This window comes from Salvia splendens, chromosome 4 (genome assembly GCF_004379255.2).
Source record: "Salvia splendens isolate huo1 chromosome 4, SspV2, whole genome shotgun sequence".
Lineage (NCBI taxonomy): Eukaryota > Viridiplantae > Streptophyta > Magnoliopsida > Lamiales > Lamiaceae > Salvia > Salvia splendens.
Genome location: NC_056035.1, coordinates 3,824,077 through 3,848,314, shown reverse-complemented (window position 1 = coordinate 3,848,314; position 24,238 = coordinate 3,824,077). Strand labels below are relative to the sequence as shown.

At 36.0% G+C, this 24,238-nt stretch overlaps 5 protein-coding genes across 5 annotated transcripts; 2 read left to right on the top strand and 3 right to left on the bottom strand.

The window, feature by feature from the left end:
* The first annotated feature begins 2,092 nt into the window (after window positions 1–2,092).
* Window positions 2,093–3,507, top strand: LOC121797953. Its single transcript, XM_042196737.1, has 3 exons — window positions 2,093–2,491; window positions 2,569–2,711; window positions 3,194–3,507. The coding sequence occupies exons 1-3, from the start codon at window positions 2,224–2,226 to the stop codon at window positions 3,293–3,295; spliced, it is 513 nt and encodes a 170-aa protein (XP_042052671.1). The 5' UTR covers window positions 2,093–2,223; the 3' UTR covers window positions 3,296–3,507.
* A 3,481-nt stretch (window positions 3,508–6,988) lies between these two features.
* LOC121801540 (LIM domain-containing protein WLIM1-like) lies at window positions 6,989–9,242 on the bottom strand. Its single transcript, XM_042201045.1, has 4 exons — window positions 8,982–9,242; window positions 7,698–7,794; window positions 7,486–7,616; window positions 6,989–7,406 (listed from the first exon to the last, which is right to left on the bottom strand). The coding sequence occupies exons 1-4, from the start codon at window positions 9,117–9,119 to the stop codon at window positions 7,203–7,205; spliced, it is 570 nt and encodes a 189-aa protein (XP_042056979.1). The 5' UTR covers window positions 9,120–9,242; the 3' UTR covers window positions 6,989–7,202.
* Window positions 9,243–14,003: 4,761 nt separating this feature from the next.
* Window positions 14,004–15,670, top strand: LOC121797982 (protein DELETION OF SUV3 SUPPRESSOR 1(I)-like). The gene is made up of 3 exons (XM_042196783.1): window positions 14,004–14,161; window positions 14,344–14,443; window positions 15,416–15,670. Exons 2-3 carry the CDS (start codon window positions 14,350–14,352, stop codon window positions 15,544–15,546), a joined length of 225 nt encoding a protein of 74 aa, XP_042052717.1. The 5' UTR covers window positions 14,004–14,161; window positions 14,344–14,349; the 3' UTR covers window positions 15,547–15,670.
* A 139-nt stretch (window positions 15,671–15,809) lies between these two features.
* On the bottom strand, window positions 15,810–16,549 carry LOC121797981 (ABC transporter E family member 2-like). Its single transcript, XM_042196782.1, has 2 exons — window positions 16,228–16,549; window positions 15,810–16,151 (listed from the first exon to the last, which is right to left on the bottom strand). Exons 1-2 carry the CDS (start codon window positions 16,456–16,458, stop codon window positions 15,900–15,902), a joined length of 483 nt encoding a protein of 160 aa, XP_042052716.1. The 5' UTR covers window positions 16,459–16,549; the 3' UTR covers window positions 15,810–15,899.
* Window positions 16,550–16,744: 195 nt separating this feature from the next.
* On the bottom strand, window positions 16,745–20,144 carry LOC121797980 (serine/threonine-protein kinase STY13-like). The gene is made up of 6 exons (XM_042196780.1): window positions 19,630–20,144; window positions 18,023–18,144; window positions 17,707–17,903; window positions 17,435–17,609; window positions 17,223–17,357; window positions 16,745–17,138 (listed from the first exon to the last, which is right to left on the bottom strand). The coding sequence occupies exons 1-6, from the start codon at window positions 19,937–19,939 to the stop codon at window positions 16,932–16,934; spliced, it is 1,146 nt and encodes a 381-aa protein (XP_042052714.1). The 5' UTR covers window positions 19,940–20,144; the 3' UTR covers window positions 16,745–16,931.
* Between the last annotated feature and the right edge of the window lie 4,094 nt (window positions 20,145–24,238).

Sequence of the window (24,238 nt, the reverse complement as noted above, 5' to 3'; positions counted from 1 at the left end):
ATAATTGTAAAAAAATTAGTAAATGAAGAAAGCCCATGCCTCCATCCATGTTAAAAATAGTTATGGGGTTACTTTTGTGTTCCATAAATGGGAAGCAAAATTTGTATTCAAGTCAGTGAAAATAGAGTAGTGTCACCAATAATTGGAAACGGTAGTATTAATCCTAAAAATGGCAGGAACATATTGTTACCGACGGTTAAATATTCAGACAAAACACCAACATTTGATTTACAATATGTATATTTTAGTATGTGATGATAATCATAGCATAGTGCAAAGGCACAAGGGTAAATGAGTGCCCAAAACATTCACACGCGACAAACTGATTACTCATGTGTGGATTTTCTTGCATGTTGTATTCGTGCTTTGGACCCCTACAAATGAAAAGCTCATCTTCTAAAGAGATAGAGCAATTTTTTACATTGGCACTGATAAATTTTAGGATATTCCAATCCATAAGCAATTAAAATGTGACAATGTGACATCATCAACTATTATATTCAAAACTCTGAAATTGAGAATGAAAAAACAAAATGGAATAATTTAGGAAGATTTTGCCGTATTTAATCCAATTTAACACACAATTTGCAATACTTCGTTTTTCACATATTTGTCGGTTCTTTTGACGTCGACTTAAGTTTCTATTTCTCGTTTTCTAGTTATTTCACTTTTATGACTTATTTCTTTCTTAGCCTTTACTACCCGAGTCGTATATGCTTGCAGCGATATCTAACATAAAAAAATACCCACAAACTTTTCAAGATAGAATAGACCCTCAAACATCAAAATCTTGGCTGAGCTATTTTTTTTACCTCTTTTGACACAGAAAAAAACATTTAGTCATATTTATTTTAAGCTATTTTTAAACCTCTTTTGACACAGAAAAATCATTTAGTCATATTTTAATTTTATAGTGATGATGTAAGTTTATACCAAGATGATATTAAATATTATATCCGTTGTACTTGATTCATAACCGGTGTACTATAGTTTTTTTGACAAAGAATATTATGATTAATATGTACACGTGATCTTTATTCCGTTGCTTTCTGCAAACCAAGTGTTGGTAAAAAAGTTTTGTATTGTATCGAGCAATAGATCACTCCATCATCAGATAAAAAAAGGATCTTGCTAACGTTACAATATTACAACATAAAAGATCATTTTACATTTTCTCTTGCAGTCTCAGTTAGAGTACTTCTTTTTCACAAAAAATATTTTTCCTTTTGGGTTTTGTTAATAATAGTTTTTACTTTTTATGCAACACATACAGACTAAAAAAATGTAACTAGCCCGTAGGGGCGTAGCGCAGTTGGCAACGGAGGGGCAGATCTTGCTGCAATGAGCCTGGGTTCGAATCTCACTGCTGTCGTATAGTTGCTTCCATCTCTCAGGCACAAGTGTGAGGCCTTGGGAGATGGGCTTCTGGCAGCCAGTGGGTTAGGGCCTCCCCCTTAACGGGCTACTGCGTACCTTGATTGAACCCCCTCACATGATGTCGGACCGGAGTGTGAGGGCTGCCAAGACGACAGAATCGCCTTTTTGCTGCAATAAAAAAAATGTAACTAATCATTTTAATTAAAAGAGTAAAATGTCATAGATATTCTACTGCAAGGTAAGAAGCATCCTCAATTTCCGATAAAGTTAAACACCTTTTACTTTTGCTATCCTACTTCGCCTTTTGTCATCAGATAGATACACGTGGTAAATAGAGGTTCACCTCTCCCCTTATACACAACCTCCTTTTTATTACTACTAAATTATGTATTTTAAGTTACTTTCGCAGAGAGTAAAATATTAATTTATGCATCAAAACTTCTATATTAAAATAAAAAAAAATCTAAAATTGTAGTAAGTCCTAAAATATTAGTAAATTTTTTTGAAAACATAATATAATCATAACAGTAATTTTTTATATGTCCTGTGTCCTGACGTAACTTGAATTGAGGACCATTTACAAATTACATACCATTAAATATTGCAATATTAAACAAAAAATAGAATATTACTAGTAGTAGTATTTGCAATAGGGAATCTCATCAAAAATTCAGAGAAAAAGTCATTCTCCATTACTACTCATAATAAAATGAGGTGGGTGTGGCTATAAAGATGGTGGTGCAGCAACAATAAAAACTCTCCTTTTATTCTTCTTCAGTCTTCTCTCAAACATTATCATCACCCCTAAAACACGCACCAAAACACACACAATTCAGACAAGAAAGAATGGGGAACTGCCAAGCTGTTGATAATGCAACCCTAGTTATCCAACACCCAAACGGCAGAGTTGATAAGCATTTTTTCCCCGTCTCCGCCGCCGAAATCATGAAGCTCAACCCCGGCCACTACGTCGCCCTCCTCCTCACCACCACCCTCTACTCCTCCAAAGAAGCCCCCAACAACAACACCCCTCTTCGTGTCACTCGCATCAAACTTCTTAGGCATACCGATTCTCTCCTTCTTGGCCATGTTTACCGCCTTGTCACCTCCCAAGGTTGCTTTTTTCTCTCATATTTGTTCAAAACAATTCATCTTGTGCAGCTCTATTTATATTTTTTGTTATTTTTTCAGAGGTGATGAAGGGATTATGGGCAAAAAAGCAAGCCAAGATGCACCAGAAAAATGGAAACGCTACAGAAAAAAATATTTCAGATTGTGATGCTTTGGGAAGGAAAAAAGATGATGTGAAGAAGAATACTAGTACTAATAATCAGGTAAATCTGTTTTCTTTTTACAAGATTATAAAAAAATGTAATTTTTTTTCCAGTGACAAAGTACTGTTGAGATTCTGTAAACCAAAAAAAGGAATAAATTATTTCTTAGTTATGCAAATACATATGATGAGGAATAATTTCTTAATGGGTTGGATTTCCGAATCTTGAGATCTTGAACTGGGCTGCTTTGAGTTATTATCACTACTAGGTATTCCTCCATCAATAATTTTTAGCGCATGTGAAGGGAATATATATTATGAAGCTAAAACACTAGTCACACACACATACAAAAATAGTTTATTGAAAATTAGATTATACATTAATTTCGAAAGAAGTTCAATTTCTATCTCCAAAATATTTTGACAGCTATGAAATTTGAGAGGATAATAGAGGACTTTTCCTGGCCATACATCTTGTAATGTAAAATATCTATTTTATAGTCTCGTGTTTTATTTCATTAGTCGCATAAATGTCGATTTCAGGAAAGGCACAGGTCGAGAAGTAACACACAAGTTAACTCTGTCGCATCCAAATCCAGAGCATGGCAACCAGCACTAATGAGCATCTCTGAGGCTGGAAGATGATTCTTCTTTTATTTTATTTTATTTAGTTATTTATCTTTCTGAGCATGTATTAATTAGATCGAGATTTCTGCAAAGTACTTAGTATAGAAAAAAAAATTGTGAAAAGGGCATCTCAATCTGAAAAATCAGAGATCCAGATGAGAACATGTTCAAAATTGCACATTGTTATTAGCTAGTTTTATCTAATTATAGACCTCTCATTCTCTCTGGCATATTAATTTAAATCATCATATTTTTTGGGGAGAAATATGGAGTTTGAATTTCTAAACTGCAATTGTATACCAGTGGATTTTTCAGTGGGGTATTATCAGACAAAACAATTAAAAAGTTACATTAAACTATGCTTATGTGTTTATCTCTAATTTTTTTCAGTGGGCCCAATAGGTGAGGGGCATTTTAAAATCTTTTTTAGTTTGCATTAGCTCAACATAATTCATACATTTAACGTATTAATACGTTGAATATCTCTCTCTGTCTTATAAAAGTATTTAATGGGAATTCTAATAGTATTAAATATTAATCTTTAAAATTGGGATAGAAATAATTTCTCCAATTAAATCGAGTGGGCTCGGCCTAGTAATTAAAGAGCACATTTTATGATGGCCCACCTCCTCCTATTTCCTCTTCTGCTTCCAGCCTCATCTTCCATCACCGCGTTCGTGAAGTAGGTTAAATCTCGATTTTCAACTCAAGGTGATTATTTTCGATTAATTTGTTGCTATTTTTTCAAAGGATTGTTACTACTGATTTAGATATTTGTGTGTTTAAATTTCTGGTGTTGCGAGTAGTAAACTCTGTTTTGTTACTTTGTACTACTCAATTTCTGGAATACGGTGTCGTTTGTTGTGATGGTTGAACTCGTGCATTGTCTTTTTTTGTTGGGATGGATAGGCATTGCATTCTTTTGCAGTCTCATAGGGTTCAATTGCACTGTGCAGTTGTGTTTTTGCAATTGTTTTTTGCCAAATAAAATTGTGAATATCTATATTGTTGAAGATATTTAGTGTGATGATCTCTGTATAGTTGCATGGCTAGTATATTGGTATTTAATCATTTCCTTAATTGGGGTTTTTATTAACATCTTAAACTAGTTTTGCTAGCATAGCAGTCTGCGGCTAATTTTGTGTGATTTTTTTTAATTTGTGCAACTTTTGCTGCATGACTTTAATAGTATGCAGCTGAATGAGACTACAGTTCAAAAACGAAGGAAGGAGAAATTGGGGCAGATGAATACGAGAGAAGATGTCGACAAAGCAGCTGTAGCCCAAGTCCACAAGTATATTGCTCGGTTTTGGTACCAAGCGGGCTTACCATTCAACCTGATTCAGTCGCCGTACTTTAAAGATATGGTCGAAGCAATTGGTGCCTATGGCAAACATCTGCCTGTTCCGAGCCTTCATGACATTCGAGGTCCACTTTTAAGCAAAGAGTTAGAGTATACTGATTCATTGGTGAAGCCTAAGAAGAAAGAATGGAGTAGGCATGGTTGCACTATTATGTTAGATGGATGGACTGACCATAGACAGAGGACTACTATTAATGTTTTAGTTAGTTCTCTCCGTGGAACAATATTTGTGAAGTCTATTGATGCAACATGCTTTGTGAAGACGGAGAAAAAATTATTTAAGCTGCTTGATTCGCTTGTAGATGAGATTGGTGAAGAGCATGTTGTCCGAGTAGTAACGGACAATGGGAGTAATTATGTAGCAGCTGGGAAGATGTTGATGGAAAAGAGAAAACATCTTTTTTGGACTCCATGCAGCTCAGTGCATAAACCTCATGCTTGAAGACATTGGTAAGCTTCCTTCGATTAAAGAAACAATTCAAAAGGGTATAAGTCTTGTTGGCTATATTTATAGCCATACTTTTACCTTAAATTTGTTGGAAACTTTCACAAACAAGAAAGGAATTGATTAGGCCAGCCGACACTCGGTTTGCTACATCATTTCTAACACTAGAAAGGGTTCACCAGGAAAAAGACAATCTTAGGAGCATGTTTACTAGCAATGAGTGGGTGCAAAATACGCTATCGAAGGATGCTAAGGGGAGGGAAGCAACCGAGATTGTTATGATGACCCCTTTTTGGGAGAATGTGGTATACATTCTCAAAGTCATGGAACCCCTTGTACAAGTTCTTCGATTGGTGGTTGGTGAAAAGAAATTAGCAATGGGCTACATATATGAGGCAATGGAGAAAGCGAAAGAAACATATATGGGCTACATATATTTGAAGAGCATCGGTTACAAATCAGTCGATGTGGATGGTTTACCCTTTGATACCAACAAAGGTCTGTTCAAGATTTCTATCATCGATAGCTTGGAACCTGCATAGTCTTGGACTTCAAATTTACATTCCCGCCTTCCTAATCTCGGGTTTCACATTCAAATGATCATCCCAAATGATAGAGGGCATGTACTAGCTGATGCTTCACACGGTCATCTACGACACGATATAGGCTTATACGTGTGGGTGGTTGAAGAGAGGGCCAACCGGGATAATTGGTACAAACCTTCATTGTGCTGAAGAAACTGTGAGTATAAAAACTTAATGTCTGTTCTATCTTTTCTATGAGACTATGGTGGGGTTGAGTCGAGCGATCTTTAAGGCTGCATTTTACTAACCTCGGTTTACATTCTTACCATAACGTTTTCCACAGATCTCATGCATCTCAGACGACATAAATAGAGGGGCTTTAGTGCCTGTGTCGACAAAGCCAGGAAGAGAAGGGCTCAGGCAAGTGTTAGACAGTAGGAACACTAGAGTTGTCCCGTTTGATGGCTGGGGAAAAATCGACTGCGAAGAGCGAAGGCGAGGGAGTTTAAAGAACAAATCTAGAGAGAAACTTGCAACGTGGGAGGAGCTACTGGAAGTTGCCTGCCGATGAGGTAGTTTACAATGCAGATGAACATGTTAAATTTTGAATTATGATACTACATCATAGTCATAGTACTAGTTTATAATGGAAGAATTTGATTTGAATGAAGAGTTTAGGAATTTATGAAGTAAAATTAATAAAACAGTGGGAAATGTATTCTTCATTTTCAGTGTGAAGTTCTAGCTGATTTTGGTGACTTGACTTCAAAATTTTACCTTTTGATGTAAGGGATAGTATTTCTTTATTATTTATATATAGCAAAGCTGCTAAAGGAATCATCAAAATCTTGCTACATATTTTTGACTTTGTGAAATCTTTTTAGCAGCCATCTTTATTGCTGCGAAATCATTGATTCCAGCCCATGAATCCATTAGATATAGATATTTCTGATTTGCTCCATTTTAATAGTCCCACTTCAAATTTATTATGCAATTGGAAAGATTTCATTTTTAATACAGCATAAAAGATTTGGAACTGTCCAAAGTTTGCAACAGGAATCAAGAAATGGCTTTTTGGAGCACAAGCATAAGATCAGTGTGTATGTTAGTGGGAATTTTGTCATTTTGAACACTGACCACCACTAAAAGAAAAAAGAAAGTACTATTGGTGCGAATGAAATCAATATTTTTATTCGTTTAATCAATTTAGAATATTGTTATTTGAAAAGTAACTCCAATGCACAAAAGATCCTCATGTAGATGCATTTTCTTTCTCATAGTCACATTTTAAATTTTATACGAAATTATACTGAAAATAATGTAATTAGTTTTTTCTAAAATGAGATTTTAAAAATCAGGAAAAATGGTGCTCCATGACAGACGAGAAATGCAATAAGATTTCTTATGCTTCAAACTCAATATAATTATAATAACACCAACAACAAAAACTAGAAGCCAATGCAGAAAAAAATCACCCGAAAACTGAAGTTTCTCACTCAACGCTGATCATCTCTCAAGTTCGTTTTACATAGAAAGGCGTCAAACGCCATTAGATTTCATGGCTTGTACGTATCGAACTTTTCTGACATCCGTTTAGGCTGCATCTCCATCCTGCACCGTTGCTTGATCGTGCTTATCCAGTTGGCTGAAGTTTCCTTTCTGCTTGAAGAGCTGAGTGTGATGGTGCCTGCAGTAGAGCTGATGCTCGTGGGCGACATAATTAGACGGGCTTATCGTGCAACCGCCATGGCTGCACTTGAAACAAGCCCTGTGATACGAGCTGCCATCGACTGCTACCTGTTAATGCACAAGTCATCAACCATGTTAGACCTAATTGGTGAGGATTGAGGATTTTGATTTTTGGTATAAAACTTACCTTTTCAATAGGATAAACTGTTTTGCTGCAAGCAACACATTTATCTTGAGTTCCTGCAAACATACTCGAGACTTTGCTATTTGCAAAACCGGGTTCAGAAGATCTGTCGACTCTAGCAGTTCTCGGAGCATCTGTGAATAGTATAGATATATTGGATGAGGTAAGAACGAAAGCTCAAGTTAAACAGTGAGGTTTTCGAGTTTTGATTCAACCTTCGAAGCTCTTATCAAGGCTGCCAGTCATCTTAAATAGTTGGTTGAAATGAGGTTTGCAGTATAGAACCCCTTCATAGGAAGAGTAGTTGCTCAGCTGCAACAGAAGTTGATGAAACATGAGCAAATGGATCCGGAAACTTAGTGAATTAATGGATAATTGCAACGTGACACGGTGCTATAATGGATTCGTCCTATTTAATTATATGATGTTCATAGTAATATCAATATGCTGACTTCGAGCAGCATGTAATGTCCCGGAAAGAGTTGATGGAATTATACTTGGTCTGTTGTTCGAAGAACCAACATAATAAAAAGTCTAAACATTAATAAGACAGCAAATTAGGCCTACTTCCTCCTGCTGACTACATACATGTTGCTTTATCAAGCAATGATCACCCATTTAGAAGCTAATTGTTGTGACAATCAATTTAAAATTCCGTGAACTAAGATGACATATTTAAAGGAATGTGCAGAAATTTGAAATTTCAAGAGATCACCTAAAGCAAATCTGAAAATTGAGAATTGAGCTTGATGCTGAGATTGGATCAAGCAAACACTGAAATGGTGAGGTTTACCAACTTGGTTTCACAACCATCACACGACAATTGGCGCGATATTTTTACAAGTTCCGAGCATCTACTAAACCCAAAGCAAGTTTCTTGGAAACAGTAGGCAACTCAACACCCTATTATGAGAATAAAAACCAAGACGCAATGCTCAAACACACACCCTTCTTGGCAGAGTAACACAGCAAATGCTCATCCTCACTTTCAAATCAATAAACGTATAACTATAACTACGTCAACAACAGTACCACACAATAATCCGATAAGCATACACCAAATTCACCAGCTCTCTCACCCTCAAAGTATGATCTCCCAGTAAAAAGAACTCCAGTCATCAAGAACCAATCTTTAAAGACAATTATGCCACCATTTACACCCAATTCAACAAATTCAACGACACAAAACTTGTCCCAATACACATCACAGATCAACAAGCTCAATCAACCAAAAGCCTCATCAAAATAAGACAAACTCAAACATTTTCTTGCAAAAAAAACCTTAAACCAAACAGCATAAGTATCAATAAATCAAGAATCACAATAAGGGCCGAGTCAAAAATCAAACCATAAAGAGCCAAGCAAACAAATTATTCCATCACTCATACCAAACTCAATAACCCCATCACAAATCAAGAACAAAATCAATCACAACAGCAAAAGCAAGTAGTATATGATTAAATCAAAAATCAGCAAAAGGGATGTAATAAAGATCGAACCTTGAGAGTTCCTTTGCAATGATGGCATCTAAAACAAGCCTTGTGATACACTTTGTTGTCAGCAGTGAGCTCATCCACCAAGTAAACTGTTTTCTCACAAGCCTTGCATTTCTGTGTTGTTCCTGCAAAACTAGACATTTTCCCTTTAATTTTTTGAGTTTTATTTCTTCTTTCAAAACTTAGATCTTCGATGTTTGATGCTACTGAAAAAGATGCTACTCAAAAAGAAAAGTTTGAAAAAGAGCAGTTGGTAAGAAAATCAATGCTAGAAATTTAAATTTATTCTACTCTCCTTTTTCTTGTCTCATCATCTATTTTGCCTTTTTTGGATTTATTTACAGGTCAGCTAGTGTTTCAAGTACACGTTTCATCTATTCATTTTTTTTATGTATAGAAAAATTTAAAATCTAATAATCTTAATCTGAAATATTCAACTTTAATTTTCCCTTAAAAACTATCTACAAGATTGAAGTAGTTATGATTTTGAACTTTATGAAGAGGAGAAAAATGACCAATATAATGTCCTATCAATAGATAAAAGAGGTTGATTTTACTCTCACAATTGGTTGGCCCAAATTCATTTCTTCAAGATTTTTTTTAGAAAAATACTAGTAGCAGTAGGCTAGAGTCGCTAGACATGCCCACCGGTTCCGGTTCCGGCGGTTAACCGGCGAACCGAAACCGTGGCAATTTTCTCGAACCGGAACCGTCGGAATTCGGGTCGCGGTCCGGTTCAGGTTCATGATTTTTCGAACCGGAACCGTCACCGAACCGGCGGTTCGGGACGGTTCGGAACCGCCGGTTCGGGCGCGTAAAACAAGGCGTCAGGGATGGGGCAGAGCGGCAGCTTTTCAGGCAGCAAAACCGGCCGGTTCCGACGGTTTTTGGACCGGAAATCGGCGGTTAACCGCCGGTTCAGTGGCTTTCGGTGGCGGCGCGGGACACGAGGCGACATGGCGCAGCTTTTGGCAGACGGCGGTTTTGTCCCGGAAACCGGCGGTTCCAGCGGTTTTGTCCCGGAAATCGGCGGTTCCGGCGGTTTTCCGCCAAAACCGCCGGTTTTCCGAAAATTCAATTTTTTTTTTCAGATTTCAAATTCTTCCATTCCCCCCCCCCCATTTTTATCTATAAATACCCCCTCTATCCTCATTTACATTCACCCCACTCTTGTGTTAATAAGAGTTTCTCTCTTCAATCTCTCAATTCTCTCTCTTTGTCTCCAATTTCTCAATTGTGATATTGTGCTTCCATTTAATTACTTGTTCTACTCTTATTACGCATTGTTATACACTTATACTTGTTCCCGTAGTTCTATAAGTTGTCTTTCTTTCTCAATTGCTAAAACAAAAAATATATATATTATTCCATATTTCTACATTTCTACATATCAAGATGTCTTCATCCCGAGAAGGTCGTGTTGATAAGGGAAAGGGAAAGTCCAAGAGGCCATCTCTGAGATCCGTTATTGATGAGATTTCTCAAATGAACATGGATGCGTGGCAGGTTAATATTTAGTATCTACTAATTTAATTAATTTTGAATTACATTACATTATTGTTCATAATTTTATTTGATATTTACAATACAAATATTATTTTGTAGACTCGAGAAGAGCAAGATGTGGCACATGCTATTGCTCTCTCTATCGCTCTCAATCCCAAGGCGATGCTTATGTTAGTACCGGTAGTGGTGCTCCCGGTCGCGGTGCCTATTCTCAACAAATTCCAACCCCTGTGAATCTTGATGAAGACGACGATGATGATGATGACGACGACGACGAGGAGGGGGAGGAGGTAGAAGAGGTTCAAGAAATGCCACCCCCACCACCACCAAGGAGTCGTCGTGGCCGTAGTCGTGGTCGTGGACACCCTCCTCAACCTCCTAGACCAGTTCAAAGGTCTTTAACCTCAAACATCATGGTGAAACATTTCAAGAAGGTAGAAGATAGTAACGATCCTGACACTTATAATGTGTATTGCAACTATTGCGAAAACGTATACACTTTCCGAAGGGGTGCACATGGAGAAAGCCCATCCGGTCGAGTTTGGTATCGCTCCAACCCAAACTCAACTCAACTTTCAACATGGAGTCGGGACCGGGAGTGGGACGGGTTCATCCCAAACATCAGGTATGTGTAGCAATACTATTTTTGAAATATGATCACAAAAATGCTCTTAATGTGATGTCTAGATTTGCCGTTATGAAACATTTTCCATTCAATGCTTTTGATAACGATGCTTTTGAGTTGAGTATGCGACAAGTTTATAATGCCGCTGCAAAAAAATTGAGTCGAACTTCAATGACTCGAGCCGTTGTTCGACAATGCATGGAAAAGAAGGCGCAATTAGGTACGTTTATTATTAACTTAGGGCATAAAGTTTCTATTTGCTCTGATGTGTAGAATGATTGTTTTTGCAAAAATTCGTATATGGGCATCACTGTGCATTTCGTTGATCACAGTTGGACTTTAAACAAACGTTTGATTGCATTTCGGGAATTTCCCGCACCACACACTGCACAAGCAATTGCTCAATTGATCATTCAAGTTTTGAATGAATTTCAATTGATCAATAAAATTTTTTCCATTGGTTTTGACAATACTAGCGCTAACACTGCTAGCATAGATGAACTAATTAGTGCATGTTCTCCTGTTATTGATGGCAAATATTTTCATGTGCGATGTATTGCCCATATTTTGAATTTGTGTGTTCAAGATGTGATCGATTTGTGGCAAAAGTATGTTGATCCTATTAGAACTGCTGTGAAGTTGATTCATAACAAAGTTCCTATTGGTAGAGCTTGGAAGAAATATTGTCATAGCAAGCAATGCAGGTACACCAACTTTCGTTTGGATGTTTCAACTCGTTGGAACTCGACGTATGATATGTTGGAGTCGACTTTGAACCACATTGAATATTTATGTGATTTTTTTAGAACTTGTCCTCATGTTCCTTCTGATTTGCTTTTGATACCCGCTTGTTGGGACCACAGCATGGATTTGTTTCGATTATTCTGCGCTTTCAAAAATGCCACTGTTGAGTTATCCGGTGTTTATTATCCTACTTCTGTGTGCGTTTTGGAGCATTGCATGTATGTGGCAATTGGTTTTAAGACATGTGTGAAAAATACTCAACTCATTGAGTGGAGGACAATTTTGTTTTATATGGTTGAAAAGTGGTTAAAATATTTTGCCCGTATTCCAAATGTGTTTTTGATTGCAAAATGCTTGGATCCAAAGTGGAAGTTGCATGGTGTTTATAAAATTTTAGACATGTACTATGGTTGTTTGCATGATTTGGATTTTTCTCAACTCCGCGAAATGGGCTTGACAAGAGGAGAATGCTTCGAACTAAGTATTCCGGATGTTGATGAAATCAAACTAAGGTTAGATAGTGCACTTCGTGCTCTCTATACGGAATATGAAATGCGCTATAACACCGCTCACCAGGTACGTGTTCCTCCTAGTCCTTCCACATTTGATTTTGGTGGCGAGGATTTTAGCAATGTCATGATTGATCCAAACGTAGTATCACAATTGCAAGATCTATACGGTACTACAACCAATAGGACTAGAGCGACTAGTGAGTTAGATATATATTTGGAATCGCGCTCTATTTTTCAAGATGCAGGTCCTCCTACTCAACAAATTGACGTCCTTAATTGGTGGGGAACACATGACAAAGAGTTTCCGATACTATCCATCATGACTAAGGAGATTTTCGCCGTTCCCGCTTCCACCGTCGCCGTTGAGCAAGCTTTTAGTGTCGGCGGTTGTGTCCTAGACGACAAAAGGAGCAATCTCTCCGCCAAGAACATGGAAGCCACTATGTTACTTGATGATTGGGAAAAGGCTGACATGAGAGCACAAGAGCAGGATTTCGACTTCCGTGTAGAGAGTGATGGTGAAGAATTTTCCTCTGATGGCGATGATGAGGTCAGAAGTGCGAGCACTCAACAATAGCAATGACTTGACGGGGGGGCGGTGAATGGCGAGCACGGCCGACCAAAAAGGTAAGCAAGGTAAGAGAACTACGTGGACTTTGATTCCTCAATAAAATTGTGGATACGTAGGCATCTCAACTTAAATTTGAAAAGTTTAACTTTGAAAGTTTAAGTTGACTTCAAGCCCTTTTCAATTTTTTTCCCCCCATTTCATATTTTTTTTGTAAATTATATTACATTGTTGTATACTTGTATATGTATTGTAAATTGTAATGTATTATGTATCGTTGTCCGTTACAACTCAAATTCAATAAAATTGATATCATTTTCACCTTATTCGTCTTATTTCAATTTAAATTATCCATTGTCTTGTTCCAATTTATTGTATAAGTCCAAATTTCAAATTTATATTACATTATTGTATGTTGTATACTTGTATATGTATTGTAAATTGTAATGTATCGTTGTCCGTTACAACTCAAATTCAATAAAATTGATACCATTTTCACTGTATTCGTCTTATTTCAATTTAAATTATCCATTGTCTTGTTCCAATTTATTGTATAAGTGTAAATTTCAAAATTTAAAAAAAATATCTCGAACCGCGAAACCGCCGGTTTTCAAACCGGAACCGTGTAAACCGCCGGAAAACCGACGGTTCCGAACCGGAACCGTGAAATAGCCTCACGGTCCGGTTCCGGTTCCGACTTCGACCAAACCGGAACCGCCGGTTTTGGAAACGCCGGTTTTGGAACCGTGGGCATGACTAGCAGTAGGAGGGAGTAGTAGTATTATTTAATTTGTGATCTGACCATCAAAATTGAATCGATCCAATTTATGTGATACTAGTAGTATTTTTTTAAAGGAAATGAGTTACATCATCATTGAAGAGAATAACCTTTTATTTTATAGTGAGTGGCACCTAAGTGCACCAATTTTGAATGCGTTCTTATTAATTGTTTCATTAGAACTTTTTTTTTTTTTTTTTTTTTTTTTTTTTTTTTAGGAGGATCGAACATTAGAACTTAAATATCAAATTTTTCTCTGTTTATTTTTCACTGTAAACTTTAGGGACTTAAAATGATATTTTCATTAATTTAAAGGAGTGCCTTCAAATATGGGCAAAACTCCACACCAACTACCTTCTTGTGCAATTAATCCCTTATGTTCCCTCAATACTGCGAAGGCAATTTAACCTATCGGCTGATAATCGAAATCCGCCATTGAAGATAATCTCTGTAAGTTGTTTCGCTATTTTGGTTTCTGATCTTCTCTTTCTAATTCCTGAATGCTGGCGCAATTTCTACGGTAACTAGGGTTGCTAGGTTGTATACTGGAATTTTGTTTTTTCTCTCTCTGATTTTTTATTGATCGACATGTTTTGAATTGTAAGTTGAAATCATGTATAATCGTGTGGCAGGCTGAAATGGCGACTGAAAAAGTAAATCCAGCTACTGACGAAGTAAAGATGGATCTGTTCGAAGATGATGATGAATTTGAGGAGTTTGAAATCGATCAAGGTTGCTAGATGTTCTGTTGATTAACTTTTCTAGCCAGAAACGAATTTTATGATTATAATCTTATTATTGCCTAGACGAAAATATATTTTCATGATATCTAGATCTACCGGGGTGTTGCTTTAGTAATTTTGCGATTTCTGTGTCAATAATTTTTTGGCTCACAGAGTAACCAGATAGCAGCAATTGAATCCCCAATGCTTAGAGCTATCATTTTGAGTCTAGCTAATTGCTCATAAGATCAATGCCTTTTCCTTACATTTGAAATTTATGTAGGAAAACATGTTTGGAACTGAATCATTAGATAGGCCTCTTAGGTGGTGTTTGGTTCGTAAGATAAAATAATAGTAGGATACAATATAGGATAAGGCCTCTTAGGTGGTGTTAGGCCAACCAAACGCATGAGATGGCTTTAGTCCGACTTTATCTTGAATCAATCCTACTAACCGAACTGGGCCTTAGTGTATAATTGTATGTCAACGTATAGCTCATGTTTAGCTTCATGGTTTGTAAGTACATTGTCATTCAGAATAATTGACTTTCACTTTCATTGACTCGAGATGGTGTGCTAGTTCTTGAAGTTCTAATTTATTGAGCCTTTTTTAGTGTGAAAAGTTCCGGGTTTTTTCTATTTCACCCTGTCCATTGCAATGGCAGAGAAATTTGGAACCAGATAGCAGTTAATATGATCTTCCATACTTCTTGTGTATCTTTACTCATGTTGGTTTCATACTTCTTGTGTATCTTTACCCATGTTGGTTTCATCAAGTAAAATAATAATGTAATTTACATAGCCTTTTAGCTGGATTTTCTTACCCAAGCATTGTTAATATAGAACTTGTAAGATAGCAGAAAATTTTAAAATTTGCTTCCAACATATCCTTGTCAACTGTTCTTTCTTAATTTATCATCAGCGTATCTTGGAAATTGTTTATTCGAGTCGGTCTTTTATGTACTTTTTCTGATTGTTCTCAGAGTATGGAGACAAAGAGGAAGGGAAAGAAGTAGCTCAGCAATGGGAAGACGACTGGGATGATGACGATGTCACTGATGATTTCTCCCTGCAGCTCAGGAGGGAATTGGGCAGCAATGCTGAGAAGAAATAGGCTGAAGTTGAGTTGTCTGTTGTTGTATGTTTGGGATTTATAACTCTGATTTCAATCTCTAGTTTAATGACTTCTTGTTGCCGAATATCTTTAATTGATCAAAGAAACCTTCATATTTCACTCATTCCACTCACATTTCATTTATAACTAAGACTAGTTTGCGATTTCCATTCTAATACTAAAATTATTAAGCATTGGAATAATATCCACAAATCATTTATAGCTAAATATGCACAACCCAGAGGCAGCAGCAGCACTGCAAGTTAGTCATCCAAATAATAGTGATATCCAGGTGCTACTACATATCGACAAAATAGGCTACAGGTTAAAAACAATATTATGGAAATTTTTTATTAAAAATAGATGTGAAGTGGGCTTACAAATAAGAAGAGGTTCATTCCCGTCAATAGTGATTGAGGTGAATTGGCAATGCAATCGACGGATGGCTTTCCTTCGTACACAATCACCCTATCAGCAAGGTATGTTGTCATGATGAAATCATGCTTCACAACAAATGCAGTCTTCTTTATGACTTTTGAAACAACAATACACTGCTCTGAGTCAAGATATGAACTTGGTTCATCTATCAAATATATATCAGCTGGCTGCACAACACCAAAACAGAACACAGATTATATTCAACAAATCATAACTACACTTCCATTGTAACATTAACCTCACCTTTCCAAGACACACAGTGAGAGCAACCTTGTGTAATTCTCCACGAGAAAGATTCACAAGCTTTTTATTCATCAATTTTTTAATCAAGAGAGGCTCCATCACATCAGATATAAATTGAGGATCCCTGTACGCATCACGATTTCTTGAATACAAGATACTTCTCACTTTACACTGAAATGTACAACCCAATTTCTGTGGCTTGTAAGAGACTGAATTTTGGAATTTCCACATCAGATCCTTCTACTGAATTAGGCTTCAAAAGGCAAGCCTATCATACGGAAGGACAACATCGTTGATTCAGCAATAAACTAGCATGTTTTTTAAAAGTAAATAAACTATACAACAAATGTACCAGCATATGTAGGAAGGTTGACTTTCCAGTCCCAAGGGCCACGACGCTTCCGAAGGGAGAGAAAAGACTAAACCAACATTTGTATATCTAGTATTTAAGTTGTTAAAAGAAAATGAAATATTAGACTATTTCTTTGTGTTGTACAAGCACATATAAGAAACCTCGTTCAAACAAAAAAGAGAATCAAATCGATTAATAATGATATTTCAGAAGCTTTACAACAACATTGCAAGAGGAAATGCTCCAAATCCCAGTCAGCCTTAATAAAAACAATCTGGATTAGGAGTTTTCTGTTCTCTGCATAATCGGGTCTGAGAATGTCGTACCATACGTCGTTGTAAACTGATGTTCTTCAAGGGCCACGACGCTTCCGAAAACAGAGACAGCTTTGGGCTTGATCATTAGGAATCATCCCTCCACCTTTAGAAGTGTCGATAGCCTCCAACATGGTGACCACCTCATCCATTTCTGGTCTTCTGTCAGGGTTGGCGTCCCAGCATCGCTTCATCACGTTGGCAAGTGAGCTTGGGCAACATCTGGGTATCTCCGGCCTCAAGTTCTGTGAAGGAAAACATTGTTCAGGGATAGAACGAGCTTAAGACGTGCCTCATATTTTTTTAATTCTAGGGAATTAAACATTTACCTGGCGAACGACTGCTGAAGTCACCTCCGAGAAACTAAGGTCCGGATATGGCATATCACAACAATATATCTCCCACAAACAGATGCCAAAACTGTATACATCACATTTCCTGTTGTAAGGATTTCCATTGAGAACCTGCAAATTATGGTTAAGGTTTGTCTTTTTAGTTCGGTCTTGGCTCTTTTGAAGAGAGAAAACGACTTTTCTTTTACCTCAGGAGCCATGTAACCAAGGGTCCCAGTCTCCCCCGTCATGTCATTAGGATTCGAGGCTTCAACCCGAGCAACACCAAAATCTGCAATTTTGACTGTACGTGTCTTATCTAAAAGCATATTTTCTGTTTTCACATCTCTGTGAACAATCTTCTCAGAATGAAGGTAGCTTAACCTGAAAAGTGAGAAAACAAGAACATCATGCTATTAGCTGCTTCTCCACTCGACTCTCCACCTGACTGTGAAGAAACAAAATAAACATATAGTCGTACCCTCTAGCAAGATCGAGTGCCATTTGCACGACTACTTTAAAAGCTAGCTTCTTTCTCCTGTTCTTTATGAGGTAAGATTTTAAGGCTCCTCCAGGAAGATACTCCACAACGACACAACATATATTACTTGGCATGCCTATATGACCATTTTCAGTTTGAATGTTAAGATCCGTAGCGCCCATGGTTGCCCCTATAAACTGCAAACCGGTTTAGACAAACGTTAGACCTTAGAAGAATGCAAGGAAGATTAATGAACATGATAACCTTTGCAATTTGATGCTATTGTTATCCAAGCAATATGAAAAGCAATATTTACCTTTGTTACATTAGGATGATCGAGTTTGTGCCACACAACAACCTCTTGAGTAAATGCTGATCTTAGAGCTTGTATTTCAGCCTCTGTCCGGTGGCCCTCTTCTCCCCAGTCCAGCAGTTTAACTGAGGATCGAAAGAAGCTACCGAGATGTTTATGTTAAGGAAAATAAAATCGAAATACACTAATAACCAAAAGGGGCAATGACTAGCAGTGGCAAAGCATCTAACTGCAAGGAATTAACTCACAAAACCCGACAGTGAAAATAACTCGAAATCCATCCACCGCGATAACATACTGTGATCTTGTTCTCAGCTGATTTTCTGGTTGAATATAGTACTATATATTTTCATATCAATCTTTCATCGGATTTTATTTTATTTTTCTGAAGTTCTTTTTGTTCAATACACAACAACATGGTTCTGTCATTGGCAGGGTATAACGTTTTAGTTAAGCCAACAAGAAAGTGGCTTCGACATATTCTCCCAGTACTATATAACGCATAAATGGAAGGAAAAGTCCAACGTATGTGGGCACCGAACCTAGAAGCTCGTAGTTTTCAATCTTAACAATCACCACTAACTAACTAAAGCTATTTTTCGATTTAACTTTTTGTGGATCCAGTGATAATCATCAGGACTTTCTGGTCGAAATAGTGCACCCATCCTTATCAGGAGTTGGTACCTCCACTTCGTTTTAGTTATCACCTTAGGCCGGCAGGCAGATCAGTCCCTTTCCTCTTTTTTTGAGTATATCAATGATCATCCAATTAGTCAATTCCATAAAGTATGATCAAGTGCCATGAAATGAATAATACCGAAAATATGAATTAAAAGCCACACATTCTTGAAGGCTTCGAATGGGGACCGCACAACCAAGGTGATGTTTATCTTTGGGTAGGTTTCGTTACAGCCGACTCTTGAGGTCAAATTTTACATCCCTAAATCCTACACAATGACAACATCCAACCAGAAAAAACCTACATTGGTTAGATTTTCATTGTTTCTTTCCCCTTAATTACACAAAGCCTATGTTAGATCATGGCTAAAACCTAAAAGTGCTTGCATCTCAGTAATCTTCAAGGTGGAAACTTTACAAACTGATTGAATCACAAGAAAGTTTTCAACAATTCAATCCAAACCCGTGCCATGAGTCACGGACTCCATAAGAATGCATTGATTTCTCTACTCCACCCAACCACCCCACAAAAGAGGCATGAAGCATTAAAACTAGACTTGTCAAAAAAGGCAAGTTGTATTCATCAAAGTCTAATGGCCCTCTCAAAACACTATCTTCCACCACTACAGTTTAATCAGCCATCAATAAACTAATGGAGTACTATCAAATCTATTGCACAAAAAGTAGATTTCTTTTTATCTAAATTCAATCAGATTATAACTAGAAACCAAAATAAACCAAGAATCCCTTTTGATGCATTATTCCACTTGAGTCACTGATTCATCAAGAGTTGAAAAATAATGGTAGGGCCAAAAGGGAATGGACAAAAGTAGCAAACACCCCCCAAAAATGACAAAAAGATTTGATTTTGAAACAAGGGTTGAACTTTTAAAAAAAAAACTATTTATTCAAGAAAGGCGGTGGTGACTGACCGGCGACATCCTGGCCGTCGTAAACGCCGCGGTGGACGGTCCCAAAGGTGCCACGTGCGATGACACTCTTGATGATGAGCTTGGAGGGGTCAATCTCCCACTCCTGGCGCTGCCTTCGGGAGGTGGTGGTGATGGCCGGAGCGACGGCGGCGGAGGTGGTGGTGGTGGTGGCGGTGGAGTAATCTTCTTGATTCTTCCTCTTGTTCTTCTCCATTGTCCACGCCCTGTTCAAATGGCGCTCCAGCTGCTCGTCTAAGCTCTTCAAATCAATCTGATCCGCTCTCACAAACCCATCGCCGCTCTTCTCCATTTCTTCTTCTTCCTACTGCGTGTGTGTGTTTTTCAAGATTGGATTTTTATTGCCGGAATGGTCAGGTATACATACAGAAACACATGTGCATATGCATGCGGCTTTGTAGTTTTGTTGGGAGTGTTGAGTTTGAGGGAGCAGATTGAGAGAGAAACGGAGCAAATAATTGGATGTGGAGGTGGGAAAAGTGTGCTTTTCTTGGCTGTCTTCGAACATAAAACAACTTTTAAATTTTATAGTACTCTTATACTATTAACTTATTGTTTTTTTATATATTTTACTGTACTATTTATTTTATAAAAATATACTAATGAGAATATTCTAGGTCTAACAAATGAATCGATAGATTATACTACTATACTAGTATATATTTGAATCGAAATGATACAGAATCTACTGTGAGTAAATTTCTTTGTAAAATTAACAACAAAAAAAGATCGAAAATCTTTGAAGTTTGCAAAATATCATTCATGCAAAGATCTATTAATCCCACATGTAATTTGTCAATATTCTTCACATAAGAACTGGAATATCAATTAATCGAATTATTAAAAAAATTAAATTTCCCCATGTAAAAATGATTAAATGAGTCAATATAAATTAAATACATCCAGACAATAAATGGGCCTAGTATATCCATTACCTATGGGCTTTGGTGGCCCAACCTACAAACTTAGAAAAATAAATTTCACTGGATTTGCTGTGTGTTTTTGCAATTGTGAGACTTTTAATTTGTTTTATGTTTTTTGAACTGTGAGTGAATTATCGGAGATGGTGAATAATTTCATTATTCAAAAATATTTGTGACAAGTGAATATAGAAAAAATTACTATGAAACTTAATTTGGAACTACATCTAACCTATGCAACTATGCAAGGCCTTGCCTGCAAACAATTGTCCCTAAGTGGGCCGGGCCTCGAAGATGAATTGAGCCTTAATATCAATCACTTCAGCCCAAACTCTATTACGAATTTATGAGGTTGCAATAATTTAAACGAAATTTTTATGTGGGTTCTACATATAATGTGCGATTCTTTGATACTACTACTCGAAAATCCATTATTTTAATATTAATATAATAAAAAATTTGTAACAAACCATAACTAGTTATTAATACAAAGTAAAGTTAGAGTAAAGTTGAAATAGACAAAGAATGATACAAAAGTGAAGCACAATGAAATGGTACATAGATGACTTTATAAGACACCGTTGGTGATTACTATTTCTTGCGATTCTTGCATTGCTATTTCTAATAGTATTACACATTGCGTGCAATTCATACCGTATAGCGTAAGAAAAATCAGAAATAATACTATATAAGTGTGTTTGAATTCTATTTAATTTGAGTTCTGTTAAGAATAATTTAAAAATAAATCTTGAAGATTTGATCCAAAATGATAATATCAATTAATGTCAAGTTTGGGTATGGGTTGGACCCCTAAGAATAACCTTGATTTCAAGATTCATATAATGTTGTGCGGTGGACACACATGGTGGACCTTGACCTTGAGACCCCAGTCATATAAAATTTATATATGGGGTCATGTTATATATTCATATAATATTTCTTAAAATATAATGTAGTGCAATTGGTTTTCAGACTAGTGTCTGAGATATTTGGGGTTTGAATTCAGTTATAGTCTTTGTTGTTTTTCTCATTGCTATTTGTATTCATTAATCTATTTTTCTTGATTTTTTATTTAGTTTTTTTTTCTTACACAAGTAAATTTTTGTTTTTCTCATTGCTAGATTGATTCATTTTTAATTTTCTTACACAAGTATATTTTTGTTTTTTTCTAATTGCTAAACTAATTCATAATTCATTCTTTTTTATACTCATAGTTAATTCAGCACTCCCTTCGTCCATCAATACAACGCCAATTTTGATCGGACACGGGTTTTAAGAAATGTAGTAGAAAGTTAGTGGAAGGTAAGTCCTACTTGTACATAATAGTTTTATATATTAGTTTTATATTGAAATATGAGTCAAATAAAGTTAGTGGAATGTAAGGTCCATTACCAAAAGTAGTAAAAAAGCAAATAGGACATTTATTGGTGGACGGCCGAAAATGAAAAAATAAGACACTCATTGTGGACGGAGGGAGTAGCTAAACAGTTATTGATTTATATTTTTACTTGTGTACGTATAATTTTTTTTTCCTTCTCATACTAGTACTTTTGTACTCCCTCCATCCCACTGCAAATATTATTTTTTTTGTTTAGTGGGTCATTGACATAAATTCTAAGTAGGCAGACATGTAACTTAACCATGAAAATGTTTTACCATGTGGGTATTACTTTTGTTGAATGGGTCCATATAATTTTATGGTTGGTCACTTGGAAACAATTTATATGTAGTATGGTATTATTTGTACATCATATTTTACGGTTGGTCACTTGGAAACAATTTATAGTTTGGTATTATTAGTATAATATTATGCATACGTGCTTTGGTTGTGGACTTGTGGCTTCATAAGGAAACAATTTATAGTTTGGTAATGGTTCTATCCCAACTACAATTTTCGTATGAATTATGGTTATGTAAATGTAACGTCATATAGGGGTATATATATGTTATTTTATTTTAATTACGTACAACTAAATTTAGAAGGGTCCCAATTTCGGAAAGTTTGACTCTCCTCATGTCCAATTTGTTCAACACATGCCAAATTCCTGACATTCATTGTTTACTTGTAGTTGTGGATCTTTATCTTATGTGGTCCTCGTTAATTGGTTCTTTTGTGTCGACATTTTGTGAAAATCGGCTGTCTTTTCTTCTCATTTAACAACTTTTGAGTCGACCTGCTGCCTTCCATTTCATTCATATATATATATAGAGAGGGGGGATGTATTCATATAACAATCTAAATTATGGACTATAAAATTTAATTGCTTAAATTAGTAGTCATTATTATGGAGTTTTAAAATAAAATTCAAAATGTTTTTATTTTTTCAATTGTTACCGATGAAATCTTGTGTGCTTACGTGCACAAATTGTAACGAGTTAACGCTCACATGTATTAATATAGACGGATTCTATATTTTGATTATTTTATGAAGTGAATTTTTTTATAAAAAAAATCATAGAGGGAACATCTTTTTAGGTCCACGAACTTTGCTGAAGTATCATTTTAGGTCCGTGAACTTTGAAAATATCATTTTAGGTCCGTCAACTATAAGTTAATATCATTTGAGGTATTTTAAACTTTTTTCGGACGAAAATGCCCTTAAGGCCTTCAAAGGGCAATTTGAACAATTCTTTCGCCACTCATCTTGCGTCAAACACCTAGAGTCCAACCATTTTTTTACTACTGTTTAATTCAATTACCATCTAAATTGAATTTAAATATAATTAAAATTTGCCGTAAAAAATAGTACATTTTTCAATTATTAGATGACCAATTATATAGGGATAGTGAATTGGGACTTAGATACTTTATTTTATTTTTTAAATCTAAACTGCATTTTAAGAACTTACTATAGGTGATTTGTGAATTATATTTAGTTTATTTATTTTGAAATTGGATAGCTATTAATTTGGATTGTCTTTCGGAGTATTATTTATATGAATTTCAGAATGAGATCAATTACCATCCAAATTAAATTTAAATATAAAAATTTGCCGTTAAAAATTGTTGGACTATAGGTCTCTGGCGCAAGATGAGTGGCGAAAGAATTGTCCAAATTACCCTTTGAAGGCCTTAAGGGCATTTTCGTTCAGAAAAAGTTTAAAATACCTCAAATGATATTAACTTGTAGTTGACGGACCTAAAATGATATTTTCAAAGTTCATGGACCTAAAATAATACTTTGGCAAAGTTTGTGGACCTAAAAAGATGTCCCATCAAAATCATATTCATCTTCTATCTCCATAGTCCTACACATTTAACCAATCTATAATCAGGAATCGATAGAGTGTGATTATAAGGTGATAATTTGCTATGAGTTTGCTTCTGATGGAATGGTGGACGTAGTTTTTCCAAATTTGAATGGAATTAAATATAGCACTTGCTTTATTAATTGCTTTTGAATCCGGAGTATCTTTATTCGTTCATTGATTTTTTGTATTTGTTCGTATATTTTATGTACTTAATTATTCGTGTTATATATATTTGAACAAGTAGGGTTTGTAAAAAAAGGATGGAAAAATATTTGTCAAAACGTGTAAATTTGGCCAGTATTTGTATGTGTTTGGGAATATTAATTCAGGAAGTTCTCCACAAACATCCTGCATTTACATTTCGGTTAATTTATGTACATACTCCCTACTATATAGAAACTCATTTTCATCTAAAATAA

Bases quoted from the DNA above. Each gene is read 5' to 3' on its own strand.
- LOC121801540 (XM_042201045.1), bottom strand. From the start codon at position 9,119: ATGTCTAGTTTTGCAGGAACAACACAGAAATGCAAGGCTTGTGAGAAA. The intron at 7,617-7,697 runs GTTGAATCAAAA...TACTATTCACAG, and splicing joins CCTTGATAAGAGCTTCGAAG to ATGCTCCGAGAACTGCTAGA. The intron at 7,407-7,485 runs GTAAGTTTTATA...GTGCATTAACAG, and splicing joins CAGTTTATCCTATTGAAAAG to GTAGCAGTCGATGGCAGCTC.
- LOC121797953 (XM_042196737.1), top strand. From the start codon at position 2,224: ATGGGGAACTGCCAAGCTGTTGATAATGCAACCCTAGTTATCCAACAC. The intron at 2,492-2,568 runs GTTGCTTTTTTC...TTATTTTTTCAG, and splicing joins CCGCCTTGTCACCTCCCAAG to AGGTGATGAAGGGATTATGG. The intron at 2,712-3,193 runs GTAAATCTGTTT...TGTCGATTTCAG, and splicing joins ATACTAGTACTAATAATCAG to GAAAGGCACAGGTCGAGAAG.
- LOC121797982 (XM_042196783.1), top strand. From the start codon at position 14,350: ATGGCGACTGAAAAAGTAAATCCAGCTACTGACGAAGTAAAGATGGAT. The intron at 14,444-15,415 runs GTTGCTAGATGT...GATTGTTCTCAG, and splicing joins GGAGTTTGAAATCGATCAAG to AGTATGGAGACAAAGAGGAA.
- LOC121797980 (XM_042196780.1), bottom strand. From the start codon at position 19,939: ATGGAGAAGAGCGGCGATGGGTTTGTGAGAGCGGATCAGATTGATTTG. The intron at 18,145-19,629 runs GTCAGTCACCAC...TTCGATCCTCAG, and splicing joins CGACGGCCAGGATGTCGCCG to TTAAACTGCTGGACTGGGGA. The intron at 17,610-17,706 runs GTACGACTATAT...CTCACTTTTCAG, and splicing joins GCACTCGATCTTGCTAGAGG to GTTAAGCTACCTTCATTCTG.
- LOC121797981 (XM_042196782.1), bottom strand. From the start codon at position 16,458: ATGTGGAAATTCCAAAATTCAGTCTCTTACAAGCCACAGAAATTGGGT. The intron at 16,152-16,227 runs GTGAGGTTAATG...GGTGTTGTGCAG, and splicing joins TCACTGTGTGTCTTGGAAAG to CCAGCTGATATATATTTGAT.